The sequence below is a fragment of the Camarhynchus parvulus genome, chromosome 27 (assembly GCF_901933205.1).
Source record: "Camarhynchus parvulus chromosome 27, STF_HiC, whole genome shotgun sequence".
Classification (NCBI taxonomy): Eukaryota; Metazoa; Chordata; class Aves; order Passeriformes; family Thraupidae; genus Camarhynchus; species Camarhynchus parvulus.
In genome coordinates, this window is record NC_044597.1 from 265,361 (window position 1) to 289,924 (window position 24,564).

The window sequence follows — 24,564 nt, forward strand, 5'->3', positions numbered from 1 at the left end:
TGCCTGTGTCCCCAAGATGGGGACATCGACCCTCTCCTCCTCTCAGGACCTGCTTATAAAGCTGCTTCTCTGAAACAACCCTCCCTGAAATCCAGGGCCTGAGGCACTGTTTTCTTTATGGTTGATGAGCTTTGTTCCCAGATGTGTACTGTCACTTGCGTCCCAGCACCCTCGCCTGCCGTGTCCCCAGCAGTGCTGCCCCTCTTACTGGTGGTGTTGTACCGCACGCCATAGAAGTACTCGGGGCAGGGCCGAGCCACCAGCTGTCCCACGGCACTGCGGGGCCAGCATGTGCCGATCAGGTCCACTGAGGCGTTGCACTGGGGACCTGCAAGGACAAAGTGCACAGGGTTAGCAGAGGTCTATGGGCCACCATGTGCCACTTCCAGGCTGTTGAAAGGTCAGGATTTGCCTGGAGAGCAGGGGCTGCTGCATCAGCTGGTGGGTTACCACAAGCTCAGCCCCCAGAAAACCCTCATGGCAGACACCAGATGGGGCCTGTGCAAGACTTGCAAGGGTTGGTTGAATCATCATGGCCATGACTTGTAGCAGTGGGGACAAAGTGACACAGACCCCCTTATGAAATGAGATGCCCTTTTTGCAAAAATTGGCCCCTTTTTATACCTTTAATCTCTACCTGACATAACTGAAACCAAACCGAGGTCTAACAGAACTTAACAGAAAGATGGCACCCATTGGCTGGCTCAGCTGCAGCGCTGCTGTCCACACATCCTATCACCCAATCAGCTCTTGCTCATGCATTGCCCGCGCATTCCTCCAGCCAATCAGCTTCCCGCTCATTCACTGCCCACGTGTTCCTCCAGCCAATCACAACCTCACTCTGAGCTGTCGCTCAGCTGACTCTCTCCTCACTCATAACTGCCTCTCACCCCACAACCAACTTCCACCCATCCGGCCTGCGGCTGTGCCTTTCCCACAGGGCCTTCTGGTGAGCATAAGCCTTAGCAACTTTAACAATTGTAATCTCGTATCCTACAGTAAATATTACTCTGGTCCTGTCTAAAACTACTGGCTAAGCCAGTAAACTACTAAACTACTGGCTAAGCTCAGTTTTAGACGTGGCTTCCAAGTCTCCTGGCTCTGGTTTCCCAGCCCTGCTCCTTCCTTCAGCCATGATGTTGGCATCCAGCCCCACAGCAGGCAATAAGCCAGACTTGCTCTTCCTCAGTGGTGTGTCCAGTCTGGTTCTAAGTCTCTCCAAACATCTCACACCTCCTGGCTGCAAAATCTCCTTCCCAGCCATTCCCATTGGTCTCTTCCAGTCTTTCCTGGGTAGAAAAGTCCAAAGCTGCTGCTATTTCAGATTTCAAGGATTTGTGTGCTTTTCCCAGCTACACAAGTGTGCTAATGTAGGCATTAGGTAGGCCAGATTGCAGGCTTTTTAATGTATAATTTGTGTATATTTAGAACAACATGTACTGTAGCTAAATATGTTCCAGGCTCATCTCACAGTGAGGTCGGAAGCACAATGGCTACAATATCCATATGCTACAATCTAAGGTAAGCAGGAAACGGGTGAGCAGGAGATGCTGGAAGAGGCTGAGTTCAGTCCAAAGCACTCCTGGATACCAGAGACATTTGTGCTGCTTACACAGAGACAGAAATTGCCACTTCCTAATACAAAACACCCCAATTCACAGCTCCTTGGGTGTGAAAACAGCATTTCCCCTCCCCCTGGATTTGTGGTTGTTATTTGAATGCCTTTCCCAAAAATTCCTATGGATAGAGCTGGCTAAAGAGTGACCAAAGGAAAAAAAGCAAAATACTTGATGATGATGATGATGAAGGTTTTTATGGAGGAATATTTGTTTTCATCAATTATCTGAAAAACTGACTCCTTGTTATTTTGTGATGTTCTCTGAGAAAATTTTTAGGGCTTTCAGTGTCTTCAAATATCTTAGCAAGGGAAAACAGCTTCCAAGCATGTGAGCTGGGGAAGCATCAGACCATGGTGAGTGTTACCTTCTGCCTCCCATAGCTTGTAGGAAGAAATTAATTTTAACAATGACCTTTGTTTTAAGCTTTGCTAATGTGTAGGGTTGCTGTGGCAACGTTCCCTTTACGTTAACTGTTTTAAGCCTGTATTTTGCAGGAAACAAGGTGCCTTTTATCACATGTATGTCTGTGCCTTTCTGCATCCATTTGAATTTATTGAGCTCCTTTGTTGTTTAGACCCAAATTTGACATAGAAATAGAGGGTCACAGTTAAAAATTTTATGGTAACATTCATCCTTGTAAGGAAAAAACAACCAGTAATTACTTGAACTAAGGACAAAGTTAAATTGCAAGGGCTCTCCCTGTTAGCCACTGAGGTGAGAAGCTGTGTGAATGTCTGGAACAGGAAAAGCTTCACTTGGAACAATGCAACACAGGAAAATGGGGCTTGCACAGTACTAATGGGCACGGCAGCTCATGCAGCTATCACAACCCCTCACGGGGACTGGTGGGGCTGGGCACAAACTCCATTTTCTTTGCATAGTCTTTTGCCTCAGTTTCCCTCCTGCATTTCAGGATCTGTTCTGGGGGCAGACAGATTGCTCAAGGAGGACAAACAGGAAGAGTGAGTAATTAAAAGTCAGCAGGGCCAGAGAGCAACAATGATTATACTCTCCACCAGTAAAACAAACCCACAGCAATGCCATTAATATCCAACCCAAGAGAGACTCATGGAAATGATGTAGCCAGACAGAGGTGCATCATTCTGTGATACGTCTGCTCGAGGCCGGATTGAATATCTTCACCTTTCTCCAAGGCACTTGGTGGGATGCTGCTTGGCACTCCCATTAGAGCATGACAGATCCCACCAGACACCAAACCCAGTGGGTCCCACCGGTCCCACCATGGGGAAGGTGCACCAGTATCACCAGGAGCTCAGCCCTCCTCGTCCCATGGGTCAGGGTGGTGCTGTGGGGTGACACTGGGGGGCTGCAGTCAGATGAGGAGATGCTCAGCCAGGCTGTTGGATGCTCCTGGACCTCTCCCTGTGCTTCACCCCCATGCTGCCACTGGCAGCATTTGGAGCTCTGTCCCACCAGGTTTTCGTCTACTGGGTGGCCGTAATATTTTCCTAGGCTCACACTGAGAAAGGCTTGATTCATCAAAAAGCGGCAGAAAGCAGATGCTGCTCTTTCTGCTCTCTCCACCATACAGAAAAGAGAGAAAAAACCTCTCCTGATGGGGAAGTGATAAGTAAAACAGTGAAGACAGAGTGCCACGAGGGCTGCAACATCCCCTTTGTCCAGCACAACTCTCTGCTCCAGCTACCCCCGAATGGCACCTGGTTCCCAGCATTTAGAGCACTGTTTAGCATGAAAATTATATGTGTCAGCACTAAATGCTTCCCTGCATGCTCGATGGCCCATCCATGTTTGCAGCGGGACTGTTCTCCAGGTTCTGCACCCGAGTGCTCTGGCTTCTCAGCTCCAGTGGCAGCACAGATTTGGTCTTTGCAGATTTACAGCATGAAAGGTCAGTGAATTTCCTACCTGCACTCAATTCCTCTAATTTGGCTTCTTCCAACACAGAAACATGGTGTTTGGAGGAGGAAGGAGTAGGCCCTACTTTGAGACAGGGAATGTGGCACAGGGGAAGTCGCTCCAATCCCTTCTCACCCTATTGCCTTTGCGTTGTGCTGCTCTGAAGCATAAAGCTTCTTCTGAAGAAAAAAGTGTCTGTCCAGGGACTTACACTGAGACAACTATATCACAATAACTGTCTCAGGATAACTGTAGCAATATCCCATCTGTTTCAAGAAAACATGCTTCTCCAGCCTGCTCCCACCACTCACAGAGACCTTCAGGATGGCTCTGAGCTAAAGCCACGGAACCGTGTGACACCTGGCAGGGTAAAGCTCTCCACTCCCAGCTAATCTGCCAAAAGATTTTGACCAAATGGAGTATGGAGCACATTTACTCTGGTCCGGAAGTACCAGATGTGTGGCCACAGTGCTCTTGAGTTGGTGCCAGGAGGTCTGAAGTATTATCATACCATCAAGCCACTGCTGGGATGCTCTGGAGAGGAGTAAAGCAAAGAGCATAACTGTGCTGGTAAACACAGCTTGCTTTACACTGGGCAGAACTGTGCACCAGCACAACGTCCCAGTTTGCTGCTATGCACAGACACTCTGAGGGGTGGAAGGATGAAGCCTCTGTCCCCTTCTACAATGCAAAGGGGCCAGGAGAGGTGATGGAATCTGAACTACAGGCTCATTCCCGTGGCTGGGAGTGATAGAGTTATTTATCTAAGGTGTCTCAAGAGCCTAACAGCTGAAAGTTGTTACCTCATATCACTACCTGTCCTGACCTCTTCTTCAACCATAGTTCTCTCTGTCCAGCTCTGATGTCCTCTGTGACCGCACTGCTGCTGCTGCCTCAAGCCTCTGGCTCCTTGAGAGTGTCCCCTTTGTCTCTGCTGCAATATTTGCATTTGGCAATCAGGGCTTCATCTCCACATCTAATCAAAATACAACTCACTGTGAGGTCTCATGCATCAACTGCGAAATTGCACAAAAATCTCTGGCTCCACCAGAGTGATGAAGAAGAAACACCCATTTCGCACCTTATTGTCCCAAAACAGGGGCTGCCCTTGGGGGATGCTTTTACTTCCAGGTGCTGAAGTGCCAGGGAGGGGTGGCTGGGTCAAGCTGCAGAGTCACTCAGACGTTAAATGCTTGAGTAGCACCTTGAGGCATTGAGGCAAATGGCACTGGGGGAGAATTTATATTAAGATGGGGTAGAAATTGGCATGGTGGAGCTGTTTGCCTTCACTGTGAGCAGGGGATCGGTGCTCAGGATGGCTGGGAGCAGCTGTGGCTGCCTCAAAGTAGATCCTTGCTTACACTCTGCCTCCAGCACTGCTTTCAGTGGCATTGAGGGCTTCTATTTACCTTTGTAAGACTCCAGTCCTTAAAAATCGTCTCAAGCATTCAAATTCCACCATCCTCAATGTAAAATAATTACCCAGGCTAGTTAAGCATTATGATAGCTATGGGCCGTTGTAATGAATTTTTGACTTGTTGCTGTTCAGCATCACTGACTGTCCCCTCGGGTCTTTGCTGCTGCTCTGGAGAAGAATAAATAAAAGGCACCAGACCTAGCTTGTGCTGTTGGTATCTGATGCATCTGCTCAATGTTGTCATTTACGATGATCCATGTACAGATTTACAGTATATATATGTGTGTGTGTGTATATATATATGTATGTAATGTGTGTAATGTATTTAATGTATATAATGTATATAATGTAGTGGGTTGTGTTTGGGGATTATCTTGTTCTCCTGACATGAACCACAGAGTGTTTGGAGTTGTTTTATAACTGAGTGTGGCAGGAAGTTCTTTATTCCCTGGGGTTGGCTGGGATTTGGTGGTCGGTGAGTGAAACATCAAAATCCTTCCCTGGCAGATTTCCCAGCAGAGCCTTCTAGTTTGGCTACAACTGAACAGTCTCTGGCAGTAACTTCACTGCATCCAGTCCAAAGTACAGTTTAACTGCTGTAGCTGCTACTCACACTCGAATGTGCCACGACACAGTTTCCTACTGAAGAACCTCTTCATCTTCCATCTTCCACTACAGTAAAATGTATGAATATCAGTGAGTTGCTGTTGACATCCCTGTTTCCCAAATGATGGAGCAGAATGGCCTTACCGACACCAGTGTAAATTTAAATCCACTAGGATTTTCCATATAAAGAGGAGTTTTGTTTCCCAAAACTACCCAGTACCATGTCTCTCCCTCAAGTTCCTGCCTAGACTGCATCTTTAACCCTTGCTCAGCTCCTCAAAATATTTCTGCCTCGGTGGGAGAGATGCCAATGAGACTGAAAAGAGCCACTGATATTAATTTGACCTTTATGAATTTAAATTCCAGACTCACCTCAGGGGAGTCAGTGAGTGAATGAAAGAGCAGTGGGATGAGGGCTGCTGGAGCAGCATCAGTGCTTTGGGAGCTGAGCTGGAGTGGGTGGAAAGGCTCTTGGTCAAATTGTCACCTGCTGTGAAAGGTGTTACCAGACTTATCTCATAGTGCCTGTGAAGGATATGTTCTCATCACTCACTGCTTCTTAGCCTAAGGATTTTGCTGTATCTGCAACAATTAGATTTGCCTTATTTAATGCAAAGCTACACTCCCTTTCCCCCTTGAAAAAAACTTCAGTTAAAAACCCACAGACATTTCTTTTTTTTCTGCTTAGCTTTGGTGTAATTTTTCTTTGCTTTAGGTGAACTGGCACTGGCATGAAATGTTTCTTTCCTGACAAGGAATTTTCTGTGCTCCCCTCTCTCTCCTGAGCACACACACAGGATTGAGGATAAGAATTCATAATGATAACAAGCTTAAAGGAGTGGATCATGCAGCCAGGACCAGAGGGGGATGAGAGCAATTGGGTGGCAACTCCTTGGGCTGATCCAGGCTTGAGAGCTACGAATGGCAAAACAACCCTTTGAGAGTGCTCCAAGCTTGTTCTGCTTGAGTGCTTTCTGCTGAGCTGCTTTGGAAAAGCCTCATTATTAATTAGGAACAGGCTTTCCCATCTTCTTAGATTCTCCTTTCCCTCCCCAGGGAAGCAGTCCTGCAGCTTCAGGAAATGCTTTGCCCCAGTGGATGAAATGACCGTGTCCCTCCCTGATGGACTTCATGACAGGCCTAGAAGCAGCTGCACACAGACTGTGGGGAGTTGAAATCATCAGCCAGAGAAATCCATGGTCTGAGTCAGTCCATGGACTGGGAGCCTTTGGGACAGCACCTGTCCACACCAGACAAGGGATGCTGATCCTCACTGTGTTCCTTTTCAAGCCTAATCTGAGACTTTCATGGCTTGCAGATGTTTGGGGGTGCAGCTGACCTGACTTCCTGATTGCACCACATTGACCTCAAGTCCAGCCTGATATTCCCTCTTCACTGCTACTGGGGGAGGCAGCTTTCTGATGGAGCATTCAGCTGTGCCCCTGTGTCCCAGTCCCAGCCAAAATCAGGGGCTCAGTGACAGGAATTTTTGATGGGTACCTAGACTATCAAGTTGGAGCATCGCAATGAGCCTGAATTCTCAGGGATATCACCCTGCACTGAGGACTTGAAGGAAGATGGGTAAAACCATGGTGATAAGATGTCAGTGCAAGGGGCCCCCAGTCGGGTAACAATTAGCATAGACTCCATGCATTTACAGAAGACTGATCAATTATTCTTTATTAAGAAACCCATTGCTTTTTTATACCCTAGTTCACTACAGGTGAATCCAAACACCATCACCGTTGGCTAATTAAGAAATCACCCTTTGGTTAAGAAATCGCCATAATGCATTGCACATGTTCACAAACACCAGGTGCAGCAAGGGAAGATAAGAATTGTTTCTCATTCTTTTCTCTGATCTTCTCACAGCCTTTCCCAGAATGATGCCTAGGAAAGGTCTGTTTCTCTCTGTGGCCAGAGAGCTGCTGCCACAACAAGAGGGCAGGACAGGAGAGCTCTGTGAGGTCCAGGTGCTCCATGACGTGGGATGAGAGTTTGCACCACCTGCACGCCCTGAACCTGGACAGCAACAACCTTGTGTGCCTCCACCCTCCACACCACTGCTGTGGCAGAGACTTTTCCAGCTCAGTGCACGAGAGTGCACTAGAGAGTGCTGGCACCCTGGTGACATCACTGTCCGGCTACATATCATCTTTAAAATGGAGAGATTAAGGGACTGGTGACCCAGGAGAGGAGGAGAGCCCATGGTGGGCTGTGTTTTGAAGGAGGGATACTGCACACAGGCATGAGGCAGTACCTGTCTATGCATCCAGCAGATCCCCTGATGAGCCACGTGCTGGGGGACTGCTGGGCTCGTGTTATCAGCATGTGTCATTTCCCAAGGGTTGTGAAGACATTAACAAATTAAGTCTCAGGGCCCTGCTGCAATTCTCATTAGCATCATCCTAACAACTCTTCATATTAAATAGCTCAAATCAAAGTTTCCAGTTTAGTAAATATCCCTCCATAGGAATCACTGTCTCCATCAGGCAGGGCTTAAATGGACCCCAAGGACCAGAAGTGGGGCTGAATTCCACTTCCCAGGCAGACATAAGACAATTAGTTTCACTTCTGCCTCTTGTTCTAAGTCCCCTCCTCCAGCTGGAAGTGGCTCTCATATGTGCCAGCCCCATCCAAATAAGTTGCTCAGGAATTGCAGGTTGCATGTGTAGAATCAATGGACAATTTGCAAATCTGAAGCCTCACGTTCTCCACTCTGACAACGAGATGGACACTGAGGTGCACTAAATCCTTCTTGTAATCATGTGGAAAAATCCCCACTGAGCAAAGCCCAATCCTTGCAGAAAGCAGCACTCAGTGCTTGAGGATGGTGGTGATTCCAGGGCAATCAATCAGCAAACCACAGCAGAAATTCTCCCCCCTTTCTGACCTCTCCCTTGAGCTTGTGAGGTTCCAGCAGTGGGTGGAAAAGGCCATGAGCTGGGCATGAGGATTTTCTGGGACCTGCCTGCTGCCCTGGCTCAGGATTAAACACAGCTTAACTTGACCAAGGACAGGCCCTTGCTGAGCAGAGTGATGAAACCTTCAGGGAGCAAAGCACATGAGTGACGACTAAGTTTCTTGTCTGACCAGATATCCAAGCATTGCCATTCCACAGGCAGCTTTTGCTGTCCCCTGGCTTTCTGCCTCCACCTCATGGGCTTGGGAAGCTTCTTGCAGGGCAAGGTAGCCTGGATTTGGTCAGACACTGGATCAGCTGGTGCCAAGATGGGATTTGTTAAAAAGGAGCTGTTAATGCTGCTATTAATAGGTGGTGAGCAGCCATCCTTCAGCTCTGGGTCCCCATGGCCATCCCTCAGTGTCCAGTACTGTGGCCATCCATCACCCTGACAGAGAGTTCCTTGGTGCCTGCTCTGATTCTCATTCAGTCACGGAAAATCAACACTGCAGCATCCCAGAGCTGGGGAGAACTTTTCTCCTTGTCCCTGTGAGTGCCGCTCCTTCTCACACTTCTCCTCCCCCAAAACTTGTCACTGAACCAGACCTGTCACTGCTGAGGCGACATCCAAGTCACATCCTGAATATAGGCTAAAAGCCAGTTTTGGCACAAGCTCTGACATGATTGGATCAAATCCCTGTACAATGTTGAGTAGGAGTGGGCTGTCCATGACCCTGCTGCTCCCACGCATCAGGGCTGAGCCAGCCCTGGCCATAGCCATGTCCCCAGAAGCTCTTTGTGACTGGTGGTCTCCCAAAGTGCTCAATGGCACCTGTGTAGGAGTGCTGGGGGGCAAAAGTTGGCTGAGCCCGGAGCCATGGTGGCCACACTGCACTGGTGACGTGGTCTCCACAAAAAGTCAAAACCTCCATTCATCATCCCTGGGCAGAGGGATGGTAGAGGAGGGTGGACATAGGGGCCAAAGTCCTGGTGTCCCTGGGCATGACATAGAACAGGCAGCCAGCCATGAGGTCTCTTTTTCCATCTCTGCCTCTGCCCAACCGACATTTCTCTGTTTTCATCTCCTGAGATCTGCACCTTCTACCTGCCACCACTGTCACTCTGCAAGGAGGCCGCAGCAGCACCAGCAGAGGGCTGTGATGCAGCATCTGCACGTGCCACCTCCCCAAAAAGGATCCACGCAGCAGCAGATGAGCCCAGAGACACCCCTGACACCCTCTTGGCAAGCACTGGATCCCCGAGGGTGGCTCAGATGGGCTGCGGGACACTCACCAGTGAGGTTGGTGACAGGTGGCAGGCTCTCGCAGTACTGCTCCTGGATGGAGGCTGCGACCGGGCTGTCCCACAGGAGAAACGCCTGCATGGGGACAGAGCAGACAGGGTGGGGTTATTTGTGCAATATGCTGCTTCCTCTTCCCCAAATGCCTCCTTGGGTCAGATCTGAGCTTGCCCATGTCTGGGTGGGTACCACCCCCAAAGCTTGCACAATGGACGTGTACCATTTACAGGATGGCTTCCTAGGGAAACTGTGCTTATCTGAGCTGAAGGCTGGGGGACTGCTCTCTGTTTCCCACCTCTCCTGCCTTTAATACCCCCTCAGCAAACCCTTCTGCAGCTCCAGCTGAATAATGGAACCTCTGCTATTTATCATTTTAATCAACACTTTTGGGGTTTACCATCTTTCAATCCTGAGAGCAGACAGGGGAAACATGATGAGCCTGACACCATGCTTGGATTTTCAATTCCTTACTGAAATCACAGCCTTGTAAGCTGTCAGTGGGAAGATGTTCATACACATCCTTAAGGAGATCTGATCCACAGACAACCAGCTCTGGCTAAAGTATTTTTTTTTCAGGAGAATTGTGAGCAAACACCAATGTGCACATTGAGTTGGAAAGCACTGACCACATCTACCCAGCTCTGCTAAAACTCTGCACAATGAGCTATTTTGGAAAAATGATTATTGAGTTATTGTGCCTTTGCAGGAGTTTGTGGGAACTAAAAGTGAGAAAGGCAATTGCCAGGATGAAGGGATTGCAGAGATGGCAGAGGGATGGTGCTGTTGGTCTCACAACTCACCACAGTGCCAGATGAGGGGAGGAGGGGACCTGATATTTTGCAGAAAAGGGTGACACAGGCTCATCCCCTTCCCTCCACCAGCACTAATGGTGGATGAGGCTCAACTCCACTTCTTTCACCTTCAGCGAGTGACCAAACCCCCTGGAGAAAAGTCACTGATTAAATGACAGAGCTGCACCCCAAAAGACATCACATACAGATCCCTTGGGAAACAGCCCTGGGCCTGAAGGCAGGAAGGGCTGTACCTCCCCTGCTTGCAGGAAAGCTCCCAGCTCCTCAGGGACAACAACCTCTGCCTTCCACATCAGCCAGGCTGATTCCTAGTGCCTGACCCCTCTTCCTGAGTGCCATTTACCTCCCAAACTGCTCTGAACACAGAGAAGACATTCCTCCTCTTGTCCTTGAGCCATAGAAACACTGCCCTTGCTGGCATACCCAGCCATCCTCATGCCTTACCAAGGCATTAACAGGATTTATTAAGACACAGAGACAAGCTCAGCACCCACTTGCTCTTTTCCAAACAACTGTTTACTGCCTTGGGAAGCTGGTTTTGACAGCAAGAAAGATGTCAGGCAGACGTATAAATGGAGCAGAGAATAGCTGCCTTGTGTGACTGCTCCAGATGGCACAGAGGATCCGGCAGGTCAACCCTGCCCTGGTGCAAGAGCTGTTTGGAGCTCCTGGGTGCTGGTCCTGCAGGAGCCCAGCACCTCCTGAGTCTCCTTTCAGAACCTGAGACCACACAAACTCCAGACAAGGAGGAATCAAGGTGTAGGGAGTCTGCTCCCCTCTGTGTTGATGCCCACAGCTGGTGCCCACCACACCTGGTGGCTCTTGGCATTGGCAGATGGGACAGAAGGGTTCTACCCAAAAGATGCCTGGGATAGTTTGTCTATCTGAATAGTCTTTCAAGTGTTAATTGGATGTGTTTCTTCTAATCCCAGCCTGCTCCAGCCTGGTAGTGCCCATTCTCCTTCCAGACACAGGGAGAAGTCTTGGCACGGAGCAGCACATGGACCAAGCCACAGCCAGAGAGGGGTGTGGATGGAGCAGTCACTGGCTCTCTGCAGGCTTTGTAAATGAGCTGAAACAGCTACAGAAGGAAGAAAGCAAGGATAAAAAGGATCCCCAAAACAGAACTAATACTAAGAGTTTTTTTACCAGGGTCTGAGTCTTGTCTTACTGCAGTGTGGCCAAAGCTCTTGATAGAGGCAGACTTTTGTCCCACTGTCAGCACTTTGAGGGGAATAAGCAGGGGTGGTGGCAGCTGCAGGGGGATTTGCTCCAGTGAAAAAAATTCTTATTGCTAGTTGCTGTCTTATCTGTTTTGCTCTTTGTGGGTTAGTGCAACCCCTCCCCATGCTTTTACAGAGAGAACAGGTCAGAGCTCCGTCCTTGAGGAGCTTCTCGTGCCAGAGCATCGCTGCTCTGTAAGATGCCACATGGTGCCCAGCAGGCTCCAGCCTGGCCGGGCTGCAGCCAAGCTCACCTCAAGAGCCCTGACACGGCAGTGGGTCGTGCTTGGGCCAGAGAGGGGCCATGTTCCTCCACCCTCCTGACCCTCCCTTCACACAGCTATGGCAGATCCCGCTCTGCAGGCAGGAACACCTATGTGACCTCTCTCAGCCTGCCAAAATCCTGGAGAGCCTCAGCTGAGCTCTCAGCTGTCCGGGAAGGAAGGCAATCTGCTCCTCTGGAAGCAGCCGCTTTGCCCAGTGGTCACAGTTAACCAGGGGAGCTGCTCCCACAGGGATGGATGATGGTTCTGCCAGGAGCTGCACGGGCCCCGTGGGTGCCCGCACTGGCAGCAGCTTCTTCTCCATCAGGAGCGACCATTGTGTCCCCTGCTGTTGCCTTAGAATCCGCCCAGCTCCCTTCCAGGCTCTGTAACATCCATGTGTTATACACAGACACGGTTCTGGTTTAGTCTTGGACCTCACAGAGCACCAGCTCCTTCCTTTCATCCCCACATTTTCTGTAACAGGACCAGCCCCTCCCCTCACTGCACAGCTCAGACACAAAACCCTGACACTGCTCCCATATTTCCTACATCCCACACAGAGCAAACATCTGCTGTGGTTGGTGTCCCACCACCCACCAGGCCAGGGCTGTCCCAGAGGGGAAACTGAGGCACTGAGGACCACCTGCCTCAGGTCACTCAAGCTGTTGGGCATTGTGTGGGACAGATTTCTCCAATCTGGACACACCAACCATGTCCTGGTGCCACCAGGGCTCCAAAAAAACCCCAGCTGTTCCTATGCTTGTGACGATGGCAGGTCCCCTGGGCCAGGAGATGCAGCATTGTGGAGTAGGACAGTGTCAGCTCATCAGCACTGGGAGTCTCTGGCTGCTGCTGTGGGGATGAGCAACACAATCACACACACATGGCGTCAGTCTCTGTGACCTGCCACTGACCTGGCAGAAAAATTCAATTAATAACAATTAGGAATTAATGTCCCCTTGTGGTGCTTTACTCTCCAAAGCAATCCATGGACACTAATTAATACTTTCACATCCAACTGCAATATCACCCCCTGCAGTGTGCTACACGGAGACAAGCATGTGTGTCATCCCACCCCCTGCTATAATGTTGCCTCAGAAAAGAGGGGATCTGCACGGCAGGAAGGGCCCACAGCTCTGAGCACGAGATAGATGCCTTGTAGCCTAATTAGCAATCTAGGAGGTCCAGTGCTGAGGGGCAGTAATTGGAGAGCAGAGCGATTAGCGGGATGGAAGCCTGGGATGAAGCCGTGGGGACAGGGGCTTTGCACAGAGCTGGGGAGGGCAGTGCAAGCAGTGGACAGTGGTGGCCACTGTGACCTTCCTGGGAGGGGGGACAACACCATCCACCCTGGAGCTGTCCTTATTGTAGGGACCTTTCTGACCCATCAGTTCTGCTCCCTGGCTTGGCTGGGCTTGCTGCCCACTGCACCACTTGATGCGGAAGAGGAAAGATCTCCTGGAACACATGGGCAGGGAAGGGCTGAGCAGCTGCTGCCCTGGACCTTTGCTGAGGCTCCCCTGGGCATTAGGCTGGGATAGAGCCTGTTCTTGGCTCTAAGCCTGCAGCAAAAGCTGCCAGATGTTGGGTGTTAAATACAGTGAGCGTTAAAAAGAGCTGGATGCCAACTTCAGATGGCAGAGCAGCATCAGCAATGTGGGGAGGGAGTGGCACATCCTGCCAGGACTGCAGCTGGAGGCTGAAGGTGGCCTGCAACAACCTGAAAGACTGAAAGAGCTGCCCCTCAAATGTGCCTGGAGGTGCCTCCAACCCCCCCATGTCTCCTGCCTTCACTGCAAGGGATCTCTTAGCCTTTGCCTCCTCTGGCAAAGGAGGCACTGTTTTCTGCAGTTGGGGAGCTCCTTACCTGCTCCACCTTGAGGGCTTTCACTTGGAAGCATTTCACTTCTGAAACATTTTGCTTGGAAACATTTGGAACAGTTTCCAAATGAAACCTCCAAGCAGCATCTGGTCCATGAAGGACCCTCTTTACCCCTCTTAGACCTGGCAGTAACCTGCTTTGCCAGCCATGACCTCAGGGTTCCTCCAAGCCCCTTTGCTGCCCTACCAAGCCCCCATTGCCCCTTCATTTCTGTTCCAAAGCCCCATCCCCAGCCCTGCCATCATCGAGACTTCAAGACAAAGCTCAGGCAATGGAACAAGGCTCAAAGCAAGACTTGTGTGGGGATTTTCCATGGCTGGTGTTACTCAGGGGGAGAGCAGGCAGTGAGAACATCTCCCTCCTCCATCTGGCATTAAAATCCGCGAGTTTATTAATTAATCTGTATTAGAGGGCCAGTCCCTGTGGTGTGTAAACAGGAGTTTTGGTGAGTGCTTTGGTGAGTGCTTCCTTTGGGTTCAAAAACTGTTCTCACAGACAAACAGTTTATTCTGTTTGGAGTCTCTCTCCAAGTGTGCTGGATGCAGATCCTAACAAAAGAATATCAATCAGGGCTAAATGAATGCCCTGTAAAAACTGATTTATGAGCAATTAAAGGTTTTCCTAGATTAAGCTCAGGTCTCCCTCGCATGCCATAAATAATTCTGATTTCATTTATCTGTCAAGAGAGACATGAATTTTTGGGGACAGGTGAAAAAATGACTAATGGCATTTGGGTGCTGGAAACTAAAGGCATCATCAAGCTGGGGAAGGGCACGCAATCCACGCAGCTCCTATGGGATCTGGATTTGCAGGGGCAAAGGCTGCTGAGGAAGATTGGAGTGATGGACACAAGCCTGGGGAGGGCTGTTTTTCTAAAGCAATTTTATTAAACTGTCCTGCAGATTGTACATGTGGAACTCCTGTGCATTGACAGATATTTTCAGTTTGGGATTGGACATTTTTCCCTCCAGGTCTGTCCCAAAACCCTCATCTTGACTGCTCCAAACCCCCTCCTTCACCCATCACCTTTTTAGGGTTGAACATCCACAATTAAATTCCCCATTTTTTTTTTCTGGTTTATTCACATTCACAGCTCAGGAAAGCTTGGCCACACCAAAGCTGCATCTGCCACTGCTTTTCCAGTGTGGACAATGCAGATTTCAGGGTGGAAGAGGGACTGTGATCTGCAAAATACCAACAAACTTTGCCCTTGGCCATTGGAATGGAGGTGACTGCTCCTAGGAGGGTGACTGTAGATAAAGCAGAGAAGGAGGGTCTCTTCATAGCTCAGAATACAGTTAGGGAAAAAAGGAAAAACAACAGATGGGCCCTGGCTATGTTATTCCATCTTCAGAAAGAGCCACCCTCTCCTGAGTGACAGCTCTGAGGTGTTGGACAATGGCTCCTAGGCTCTGCTTTGTGAGGGGACTCTGTGGTTTGGGGGTTGATTTGTGCTTTCTTTGGGTTCAAAAACTGTTCTCACAGACAAAGCCATGGATGCAGCCTCTCTAAACACTGCAGACTCAATTGCAGTTTGAGCTTGTCACTCACAGAGAACTTCTAGGCTAACCCTGTGCAGGATTTTGGGTGAGCAGAGCTGGATTTCAGGGCAGGGTTGAGCTGATGATGCAGGATATTCTGATTGTATTCCTATACATCCTATGGTGACAGTGCAGCTATTCTGGGAACAGGCTGTGCCTTTTCCATTCACTTCTTTGCTGGAGATGCGAAGCCACAGGGATGATTTCATACACACTGAATCAACTCCAGCTTTTAAGGAAAGCGAGGACTGGAGGAGATCCCCAGGATCAGCACGTCCTGCAACTGCAGCTCTGCATCTTATGCAAGGATTCGAGTATGGAAGGGGCAGGGGCTGCTTTTTGGGCATATTGCTGCTGGAAGTGGTCAAGTGAGAGGAGAGGGGGAACTATCACACCCTCATCATCAATCTCTGATTTTTCATAAAATGCTTTTGCAGTTTTATAAGCCCCAGAAATGTAATTGGCTCCTGACACAGCTGCAGGTGGACTGGTTTATTTTTAATCTCTTTTTTAGTTTGTTTTAATGACTTGCAGGGTGCCAGGGAGCACTTGGCAGCAAGTTTGGCTGCCTATCTCCTAGTTTGTCTGTCCGACCTCCTGAGGCATGTCTATTCAGTAAAGCAACATGAGCAAACCCATGCTAAAGTGGAGGTGCAAGCCAGGTGCATGGAGAACACCTAAACTGTGCCAACCCAGTATCTGCAGGGGAGGTTTGTCCCTGCTGAGCTCTGGGTTGGAGCTGGGCTGCTGCAGGTCTCTGCACTCACAGGCAGGATGCTGCTGCATCCAGGTACACCTGTTTGCAGGGATGCACTCACACCTGGAGTTTCATGGTCCTTTAGCCCATGCTGTCCCCAGGAGAGGGTTGGGACTGTTCTGGAAAGTATCTGAGTTTTGAATGCATGTGTTCATAAGGAAAAATAGACAGCTTGACTGCAAAGGGGGGGATGGTTGTAGATTGGCTGTTTCTTTTTGAAACCAGCTGGGAGAGGCTTCTCTTTGTCTGGTCTGGTTTTTGTGACCCCCCCTCCTCCTGGTCTCAGCCCCAGCACGGGGGTGGTCTTGTCTCAAACTGGAAGATTTGTGAGGACTTGTTGCTCCACCTTCACAAGAAGAATACCCTTGGGAAACACCTGGGGATGGCAGGAGAGTCCCCTAAGGAGCTTTGACAGAGGATGGGAGCTGTGTCTCACACCTTTGGGCTTCTTTTGGACCACTTTTTGCTGACTGAGGTTATTAGGAGCTGTCATGCTCACATGGCTGTACCCACCAGGACATGACCTGGGTCTGTGCTGTCTCCACAGCCTGGCCAAGAAGGACCTGGGCTGGGGGAAAAGATCCTGCCCTGTCTCACCTTTATTTCTTACATTAGAGCCAAACAAAACCTGAACCAGGGAATGTAACAGCAAAAGAGCTCCCATAAATCCTATCAATCAGGCTTGGTGAGTGGCAGCAATAAGAGAGAGCAGCTGCTCAGAAGAAGAGTTTTTAGAAGCAACACCAACTAGGCAGGGGGTATCCTGGTGCACATCAGCTCTTCTCATCATTTAGTGAGAACTTTCCTGGCCCAGAGGTGCAGCTGATGTGTGAGGTGCACAGTGGGGTGCACGTCCTCCAGGGTAGGAGCCATAGTGGTGCCAGTGGGGAGGGCTCTCCCTCCACTTTACCTGCTGTTTTAACTCTGCAGTCCCAGCTGGGCCACTGAGACACCATTCTGCAGCCAGCCAGGCAGATTTGCTCTTTTACCCCTCCTTGACACAGAGGTTTTATCAAAAACCTGATCATTTTGTTTAACTGCCACTATAAGCTTGTTCAAATAAAATTCAAGATTTCACTGGAAACCCCTTCATCTCATTTGTCCAGAGTTTGGGATTTAAACAAGCTTTGGGCTGTTTCCCTCCTTGATGAGCCCTCAAGGAGGAGGAATATCGCCTCTGACAAAGCATTTGCATATTGTGCAGAGCTGCAAAATTAGCAGTGGCTACAGTTCCACAGTGAGCAAATTAGAGAGAAAGTCTTGTGCTTTGCAGGTGCAAGGTGGTAAAGGAGAGCTTCCTTAGAAAATTAATTATGTGAGGTACAGCTGGACTCTGTATTTGCATTGTCCACATCCATCACACCCCCAGAGTGGCCACCCCCTCCCAGCAGCCTGCGAAACTGGTGGCAGCTGGTTTCACTGGGAGGTGCAAGGCTGGGAGTTGCTGGGAGCCCTGGGCTGAGCTCAGGAGGACCTGGCTGCAATTTACCCCCCTTTAAATGATCCTTTCACTTACTTCAGCTCCCCTCCCCGATAGTTTCTGAGCATCACGAGCTCTTGCCAAGCCCCAGTGCCTCGACTGGAGGAATTCTCCCGAGGGCCCTTTGTGTTGCGGTCTCTCTTTTTACTTTTCCTTTCAAAGAAATTGAAAAGTCACTGCGGAGAACGCGGGCGACGCACGGCGCAGGGGTGATGGGGAGGGGGCAGAAGGGCCCTTATGGGAGAAGAGGACTTAAAGCATCTTACCTGCAGGAGGAGGAGGAGGGCAGGACGTAGGCTGGACACCATCCTCAGCTGCCCCTGCGCCCAGCTCCCCGGGGCATGGCTGGCAGCGTCCCCGCTCCTGCTGGGCTGTTTCTGCCGTCGGGGAGAGAATCCTCTGGGCTTGCAGCGAAGGAACCTGGCGAGTCCCCGCGGGGCTGCGCAGAGGCTGCGGGTCCTTCTGCGTCCCGGTCCTGCCTTTTATAAGCTCCGCGGAGCCGGTGCTCCGGCTGCCCACCTTCCAGCTCGCCTGGCGATGGGCTATATCCCTCCTCACCAGCCTCCCACTCCCCCTTCTCTCCCTCCTCCCCTCCCTCCTCCCCTTTTCCTTTCTCCACCTCCCTGATGCCTTCCAACTCGATTTGATTTTTCCCCCTTTCTCCTTCCCTCCCTCAGCATCCTCAGCAGCAGAAACTTCCCACCGGCCCAGGGACCGCCCTCCCGGCTCTCCCTGGAGGGGGTCTCTCCTCTCCACCCCTCTCACTCCCATCGTGCAGACGCCGTGGGGTCTCTCCTGCGGAGCCTGGGGCCTTCCCTTGTGTCTGCAAAGGGTTTGGGGCTGCAGTGTGCCGGGCATGAGGATGGGTGGATGTTGTGCATTTGGTGATCTCGCTCCAGGGCTGTGTCAGAGAACTGGGACAAGTTTCCCAGTTTCCCCCAGGCTTCCCCCGTCAGCCTTTGCAGCCCCTTTGCAAAACGGATGGTGAACACGAAGGGAGGGCAGAGCCCCTCTTCTCTTCCACAGGGATGGGGTGGAAGGGTTTTCAGCCCTGCCTTGTGAGGGAGATGCTCCGGAGGGAAGGACGGGGATGTGGGGCAGTGGATGCAGGTCTTTGACGCAGCGGGGCTGTGCGGGGGTGTTTGATCACAAGGGCGGACCCGGAGGAGCTGGGGGTGCTGCTGGCACTGTGTCCCGTAGGCTGGGAGGGGCAGAGGTGATGGAGCAGGAGCAGGGGGGGCTTGAACTGGTAGAGAAGGGGGAGGACAAGTGTTCTGCTGAGGGTGGGGGACAGTGGTGTGGGATAGCCTGGATGATGCTCCTGAGTCTTGGATAATGACATTTCCCTTCTCCCCTCGAATAACCCTCAGGCTTTAAAGGGTCTCCTGTCATACCTCTGCGTCTCAGCTCCTGCAGTCCCCTGGCAGCCGTCCCCTGGGGAGGGATTCCACACACCCCTGTCTCTTAGGGTTGCCATGGTCAGGATTGGGACCAGCCCTGAGTTGGATGAATTTCTGGCTGGGTTAAACCTGCTCCCCCATGCCAGGGCAGTTTCAGAGCATGCCTTCTGTACTCACAGAGGTTTGGGGGGGTGCCCCAGCTGTGGGTGCTGCACCTATCCTGGGAGTGAGCCAAGCTCCATCAGCCCGAGGTGAGCCGGAGCAGACAGCCAGACAACACACGGTACTTCCTTCTTTCCTTGAGGAAATAGGGATCAATGATGTGTACTGCTGGGAGGGGGGATGCTGGAAAACATTGCCATGGGACCACCATTCAGGGGTGTGATATTTCCCTTAGCTGCTGATGGTTCATCCACCACCAGCCTCTCACAGGGTGCTGGATCACGCTCCCAGCTGCAGCCTCTGCCTCTGGGAATGGCTGCAGACCACAGCAGGTTGCAGATGGATCAATAGGAGGGCAGTGTCCCTTGATGAATTCACAGCCACAGCCTCCATCCATCTTCACTGAGCTGTTCTTTGTCTCTGGAGCACCTGAGAGGGCAGGAGGGGATCAAGGTCCTCCCTGAGCTGCAGGACCAAGGCACAAGGACTGGCCAGGGCTGTGCCCCAGCATGTGGGGGCCCCCAAAGAGTAAATGTTCCCAGCCCAGTAACTAAGGGGAATAAACAACACAGACATAAATCTTCTGGCATTAGCTGGGTTAAATTAATTGTGTCACTGCTTTGGCAAAGAAATCTGAAAATATATAAAGCTCTGGTAAATTCAAGAAACTTTTTGTTTCTGAGGTCTCTTAACATCCCTCCCATGACAAGTATGGGATGAGACAGACTCCAGAGCCACCCTTGAGTTACCTCTCACTTCAATAAGCCCATGGAAAATGCAGAAATTTCTAAAAATGGCTTGAGAAAGCTTGCTCCCAATAACTTTGACCATCCTGGATTCAGCTGAGTGCATCATAGGATCATGGAATAGTTTGAATTGGAAGATCATGTAGTCCCAACCCCCTACCATGGGACAGTTTCTACCATCGCAGGTCTAGGGGACAGCTCCTGGTCACAAAACACTCTGTTTTTGGGGGCTGCTCAGGGCTTTGTGCACCCAGAGGACAGAAGGAACCTTGCAATGGGAAGCACCAGGGACCCCATTCCCACACCAAGACTAAGGAATGTCTTTCATCATCTCAGCCTGCCCATGGCCACCAAGTGGGACGTGAGATGGCCATGCTCTGCTCGGGTGCCCTAAGTGTGAGGTGATGCAGGGAAGGCAGAAGTGAACACTAAGTATTTTTACTTAAGGAATTGGTTGCCAGGGACATGAAGATAATTCCTTCCCCATATATCAAGGAAAAGGCTGCAGTGCTGTTTGAAGCACCTAACTGAGGGGATTTATAGTAAAATGCAACTTGTCAGATATGGTGAAGGAAAAATAGAACAGTCCCTGAGACATGGAAATCAGTCCATTCGTCATGGTTAATCTCAAACTTCTCGGTGCGGCGCAGAGACAAACGTGGGACATGGGTATTAGAGATGGAGACAATAAAGAGAAATATCAACTCTCCAGGAAGGAGGGAGGGAAAAGGTTTAGTCTGACTTATCTGCCTTTGGTAAATTATTTTATGTAACTGCATGTGGTTTGATGGTCCTGTGTCTAAGCAGCTCCATGACAGCTGCACTTTGGGGCTGTTTGTGGGACCACTGCCCTGCTCCTACCCTGTCCCTGCAGCCAACCCTCCCCTGGCTTGGGAAAACTCCATGTGTCCCTCCTGCACTATAGGGATGAGACTGGTCTGTGCACTGAAAGGGTGCAGGGAAATGCATCCCTGCTTCTCACCTGGAGCATTGGTAGCAGGGCTTTGCTTACAGCTGGGATATCTGTAGGAGAAAATAATCCTCAGTGTCCTGGACATTTAGGTCAGGTTGGTGGAAGGGTGAGGTTTGGCTTTTCAGCTGAAATCCCAGCTGAGATCAGCAGTGTGCCTTGATTTCCTCACCTGTGTGTTGGGACTGTTTCTTTCCCAGGAGTGGAGCTGGGAATGCTCAGGGTGCTGCTCGAGGGAGGACAGGCTGTCAGAACGTGGGGCTGTGTTAGCAGCTGCAGGCTGAGAAAAAATCCAACCCAACACATTAAGTTTCTCCCAGGAGACTTGTTTTTTGCCCTGCTTTTAAAATTAGTTTCCAGGTTTTCTCTCCTGTGTCCTTTTCCCTCCTCCTAGACCTGCAATGGGGGAACACACTCTCAAACTCTGCCTGACAAAAGAAAGTGGCTGCTGGGACCGGGTTTTTCTCATTCCTGCTCACCCCATAGTATAATCATGCTTCAAATGTGGGTATCCCTGTTGTATTGGATCATTCTATCACCTGCTTCACCCCTGCAAGTCTCACAGCTGCTCTGAGACAAAGAGCAGGAAAGCTGAAGCCACAGCCTCATTGATAACATTGCAGGGAAGTAAACCAAAGATTGTTACCAACCTCATTTAGTGAGTATTACCTTAGAGCTGTGCTGGCAGATTTTCTTGGTCTTGAAGGCCTTACAAAATGCTTGGGTGGCCTCTGGACACTTCAGACCCCTGTTTGTCCCATCAAACTCTGCTGGAGATGCAGAAGTTGTCCATGCAGGAAGACAAATTAGCGTCCTGCTGGGAGAAGGAAAGCTCAGACACATGGAGCTGGGTTCACTCTGAATTATTGCTCCATGCAGCAAGTGACTGATTCCTTCATTTACAGACAATTCCCTCCTGCCATTTCTTCTTCCCACACTGTGTGCATTGATAGGAGATCCCACATTTACAAAAATGTGGCAACTGCAAACTAAAACAAGCAAACTCAAGGAAACCCACAAAGATCTGGGATCTAACTGAATTTCTCATTTGCTTCCCAAGTTTCTCAAAAGCGTTTGCCATGTTTTTCAAATTGCTTTTGGGAGGATGTGTCAATTTTGAATAGAACAGAAACACAAAAGCTTTTGTTCTTCAGCTAATTAAACCTCAAGGCAGAATGCTAAACTGATCATAATAAAAGTCATAATTATTATTTTTCTCATTCAAAGCAAAGTCAACTGAAATTTCCCAATCAGCAGTTGGCATTTCCCATCAAACAGATCACAGTGGTTTGTGGTTGGGAAAAACTCCATGGTTTTATTCTGGAAACTGATCCCACCAAAGCACCAGCGGAAAGTGGCTCTTCACACACTGTGTGACAGAGAGATGCACAACCCTGTCGGCTTTGAGCCTCTTTGTGGCTGTGTCTGGCAGCACAGGGACCCATCACGATTCTACTGAACTGGCAGTTGTTGTACAGATGTACATGAGTTCCATGGATGTACAAGGATGTACAGAGGCTCTTGCATGAATCATGGAATCATAAGATTGGAAAATACCTCCCAGACCATGGAGTCCAACCTGTGCCCATCCTCACCTTGTTACCAAGCCCAAAGCACTGAGTGCCATGTCCTGGTGTTCCTCCAGGGATAGGGACTCCCAACTTCCCTGGGCAGTCCCTTGCAATGCTTAATAGTTCTTTCCATGAAGAAATTCCTCCTGATGTCAAACCTGAACCTCCCCTAGCAGAGCTTGAGGCCATTTTCTCTTATCCTGTCTCTTGTTCCCTGAGAGAAGAGCCTGACCCCACCAGCTGCCCCCTCCTGTCAGATTTGTGGAGAGCCAGAAGGTCCCTCCTGAGCCTCCTTTTGTCCAGGCTGAGCCCTCCCTCTGTCCCACAGAGGAATGGGCATCTCCAGAGTGTTGCACTCACACTTTTTGACATAACCCCACAGCATCATGGACATGGACATGGCATGAGTGGTGGAAATGTCCTGCAGAGATTGTGGCAGGGATTGTGATGTCCTCAGGTAAAAAAATTACCAGGCTTGTGGTAAAAATACCTCCCCACTCCTCAGGTCTGCAAATGCCCATCAAGGCAGGAAAGGTTCTGGATGTCTTTCAAATCTGGTTATTTATTCCCTGTATGTTTGATGAAATATTAATGTCCTCATCTCCAAAAGGCAATCAAATAAAACTGAGATGAGATGACGCACAGGGCCTCAACACAGACAACAAAAAGCAGCAAAATAAAAATTAAATAAAATTCCAAATGCAATGTAGAATTCTATAAAAGACATCTCTGTGCTGGCACAAAGGGCAGAGATGAAGTGACCTGGTGTCCTCAGGACTTGGCAGGCCATGCAGGGAAGGGGATGAAGCGAACTTGGATCAGGCAATTGCTCAGGTTGGTCTGAAGCTTTTCTGTGAGAGCTGTTGGTGGGATTTCTTTGAAGGTTTCTCCTTCCTTCTCTTGTGCATTAATTAGAGGGTGGGTTGGTGCCAAGGCACCAGCCAGCTCGAGCCATTGTGCTGGGAATGGAGGGAAGGCAGTCCGGGGATATGTTGGAGGTGGTGGTGGCTGGCACCGGGGGCAGCTGTTCAGTGTGATGGAGACTGGCAGCCTGCTGGGAACAGAACTCCAGAGGGGGAAGTCCCCTTGCAGAGCTCCTAAAGGCCCCAGTTCCATCTGCTTTCATGGTGATGCAGCCTCAAACTGGACTCAGCCACTGTCTGAGGAGAGACCCTGCTCTGTCTTCCTGAAACGGCCCTTGGAAAATATTCACTGCTGCTGTGGATGGGGCTGGTACTAAAGGGATTGCACGTGCAGCCAAAAAGAGTCTGGCAAAGTCTTTTTCACTTTGTGACCTCTCAGCCCATTTTCTTTATGTGTTTGGGTCACATCTTCTCTGTACAATACTCTCACAAATGATCTCCTGACATTTGATGAGGCCAAAAGCTTTCCATGATCTCTGTTTCTCTGGCTGTTACCAGCATGCAGGTGACATGGGAAGTGGTGTGAGTACCTTGTTTAATAGTTGCAGTCATAAAATAATTTGGTCACATAGGTAAAAATCCTTTTTCAAATGTTTTTCTCCAGGCACATGTTAACTGTGATCCTGTAGGGCCTCAGTGCTTCAGCTGGGGACAAAGGCCAGTCATTTATTTAGGATGTCTTTGGGTTTGTCCTCTTGTTCTATAAAGTCCCTTAGTCTATGAAAAGCCCAGAGATTATTAATATATATATATATATATATATATAATGTTTTATTGCAGAGAGTTTAAGGTTTTAGCAGTTTGCTAACTGTATTCCTCATGCATATTTTATTCCATCATTGCTCAGTCAGGACTTTTCCTTCTTTAGGAATAATTAACCACTGAGTAAGGGCCAGCCAAAGGGCTGCAGTTTATTACAGGGGAAAGAGGAAATCACAAAACTGCTCTGCTGAAAGGGATTAATTTCACCTTTCCTTATATGTCCTTGCATGTGTTGTGGTGGCACCGTGTGTGAATGGGAAGTTTGTGCACGGCAGCTCATGGTCCCTGCAGGCATAGGGAGCATTGCTGTGGCACTGCAGGGGTCACTGCTGTGGAGCAGCCAGGAA

The 24,564-nt window shown here is 49.8% G+C and overlaps 1 protein-coding gene across 1 annotated transcript in view; it reads right to left on the bottom strand.

The window, feature by feature from the left end:
• Nucleotides 1–18,520, bottom strand: part of CRHR1 (corticotropin releasing hormone receptor 1) — a 28,121-nt gene extending 9,601 nt beyond the window's left edge. The window contains exons 1-4 of the mRNA XM_030966389.1: nucleotides 18,449–18,520; nucleotides 17,950–18,060; nucleotides 9,716–9,800; nucleotides 209–328 (exon numbers count right to left, since the gene is read on the bottom strand). Coding sequence (XP_030822249.1) covers nucleotides 209–328; nucleotides 9,716–9,800; nucleotides 17,950–18,060; nucleotides 18,449–18,454 — 322 coding nt within the window. The 5' untranslated portion in view covers nucleotides 18,455–18,520. The remainder of the gene's footprint in view (nucleotides 1–208; nucleotides 329–9,715; nucleotides 9,801–17,949; nucleotides 18,061–18,448) is intronic.
• Nucleotides 18,521–24,564: the final 6,044 nt, after the last annotated feature.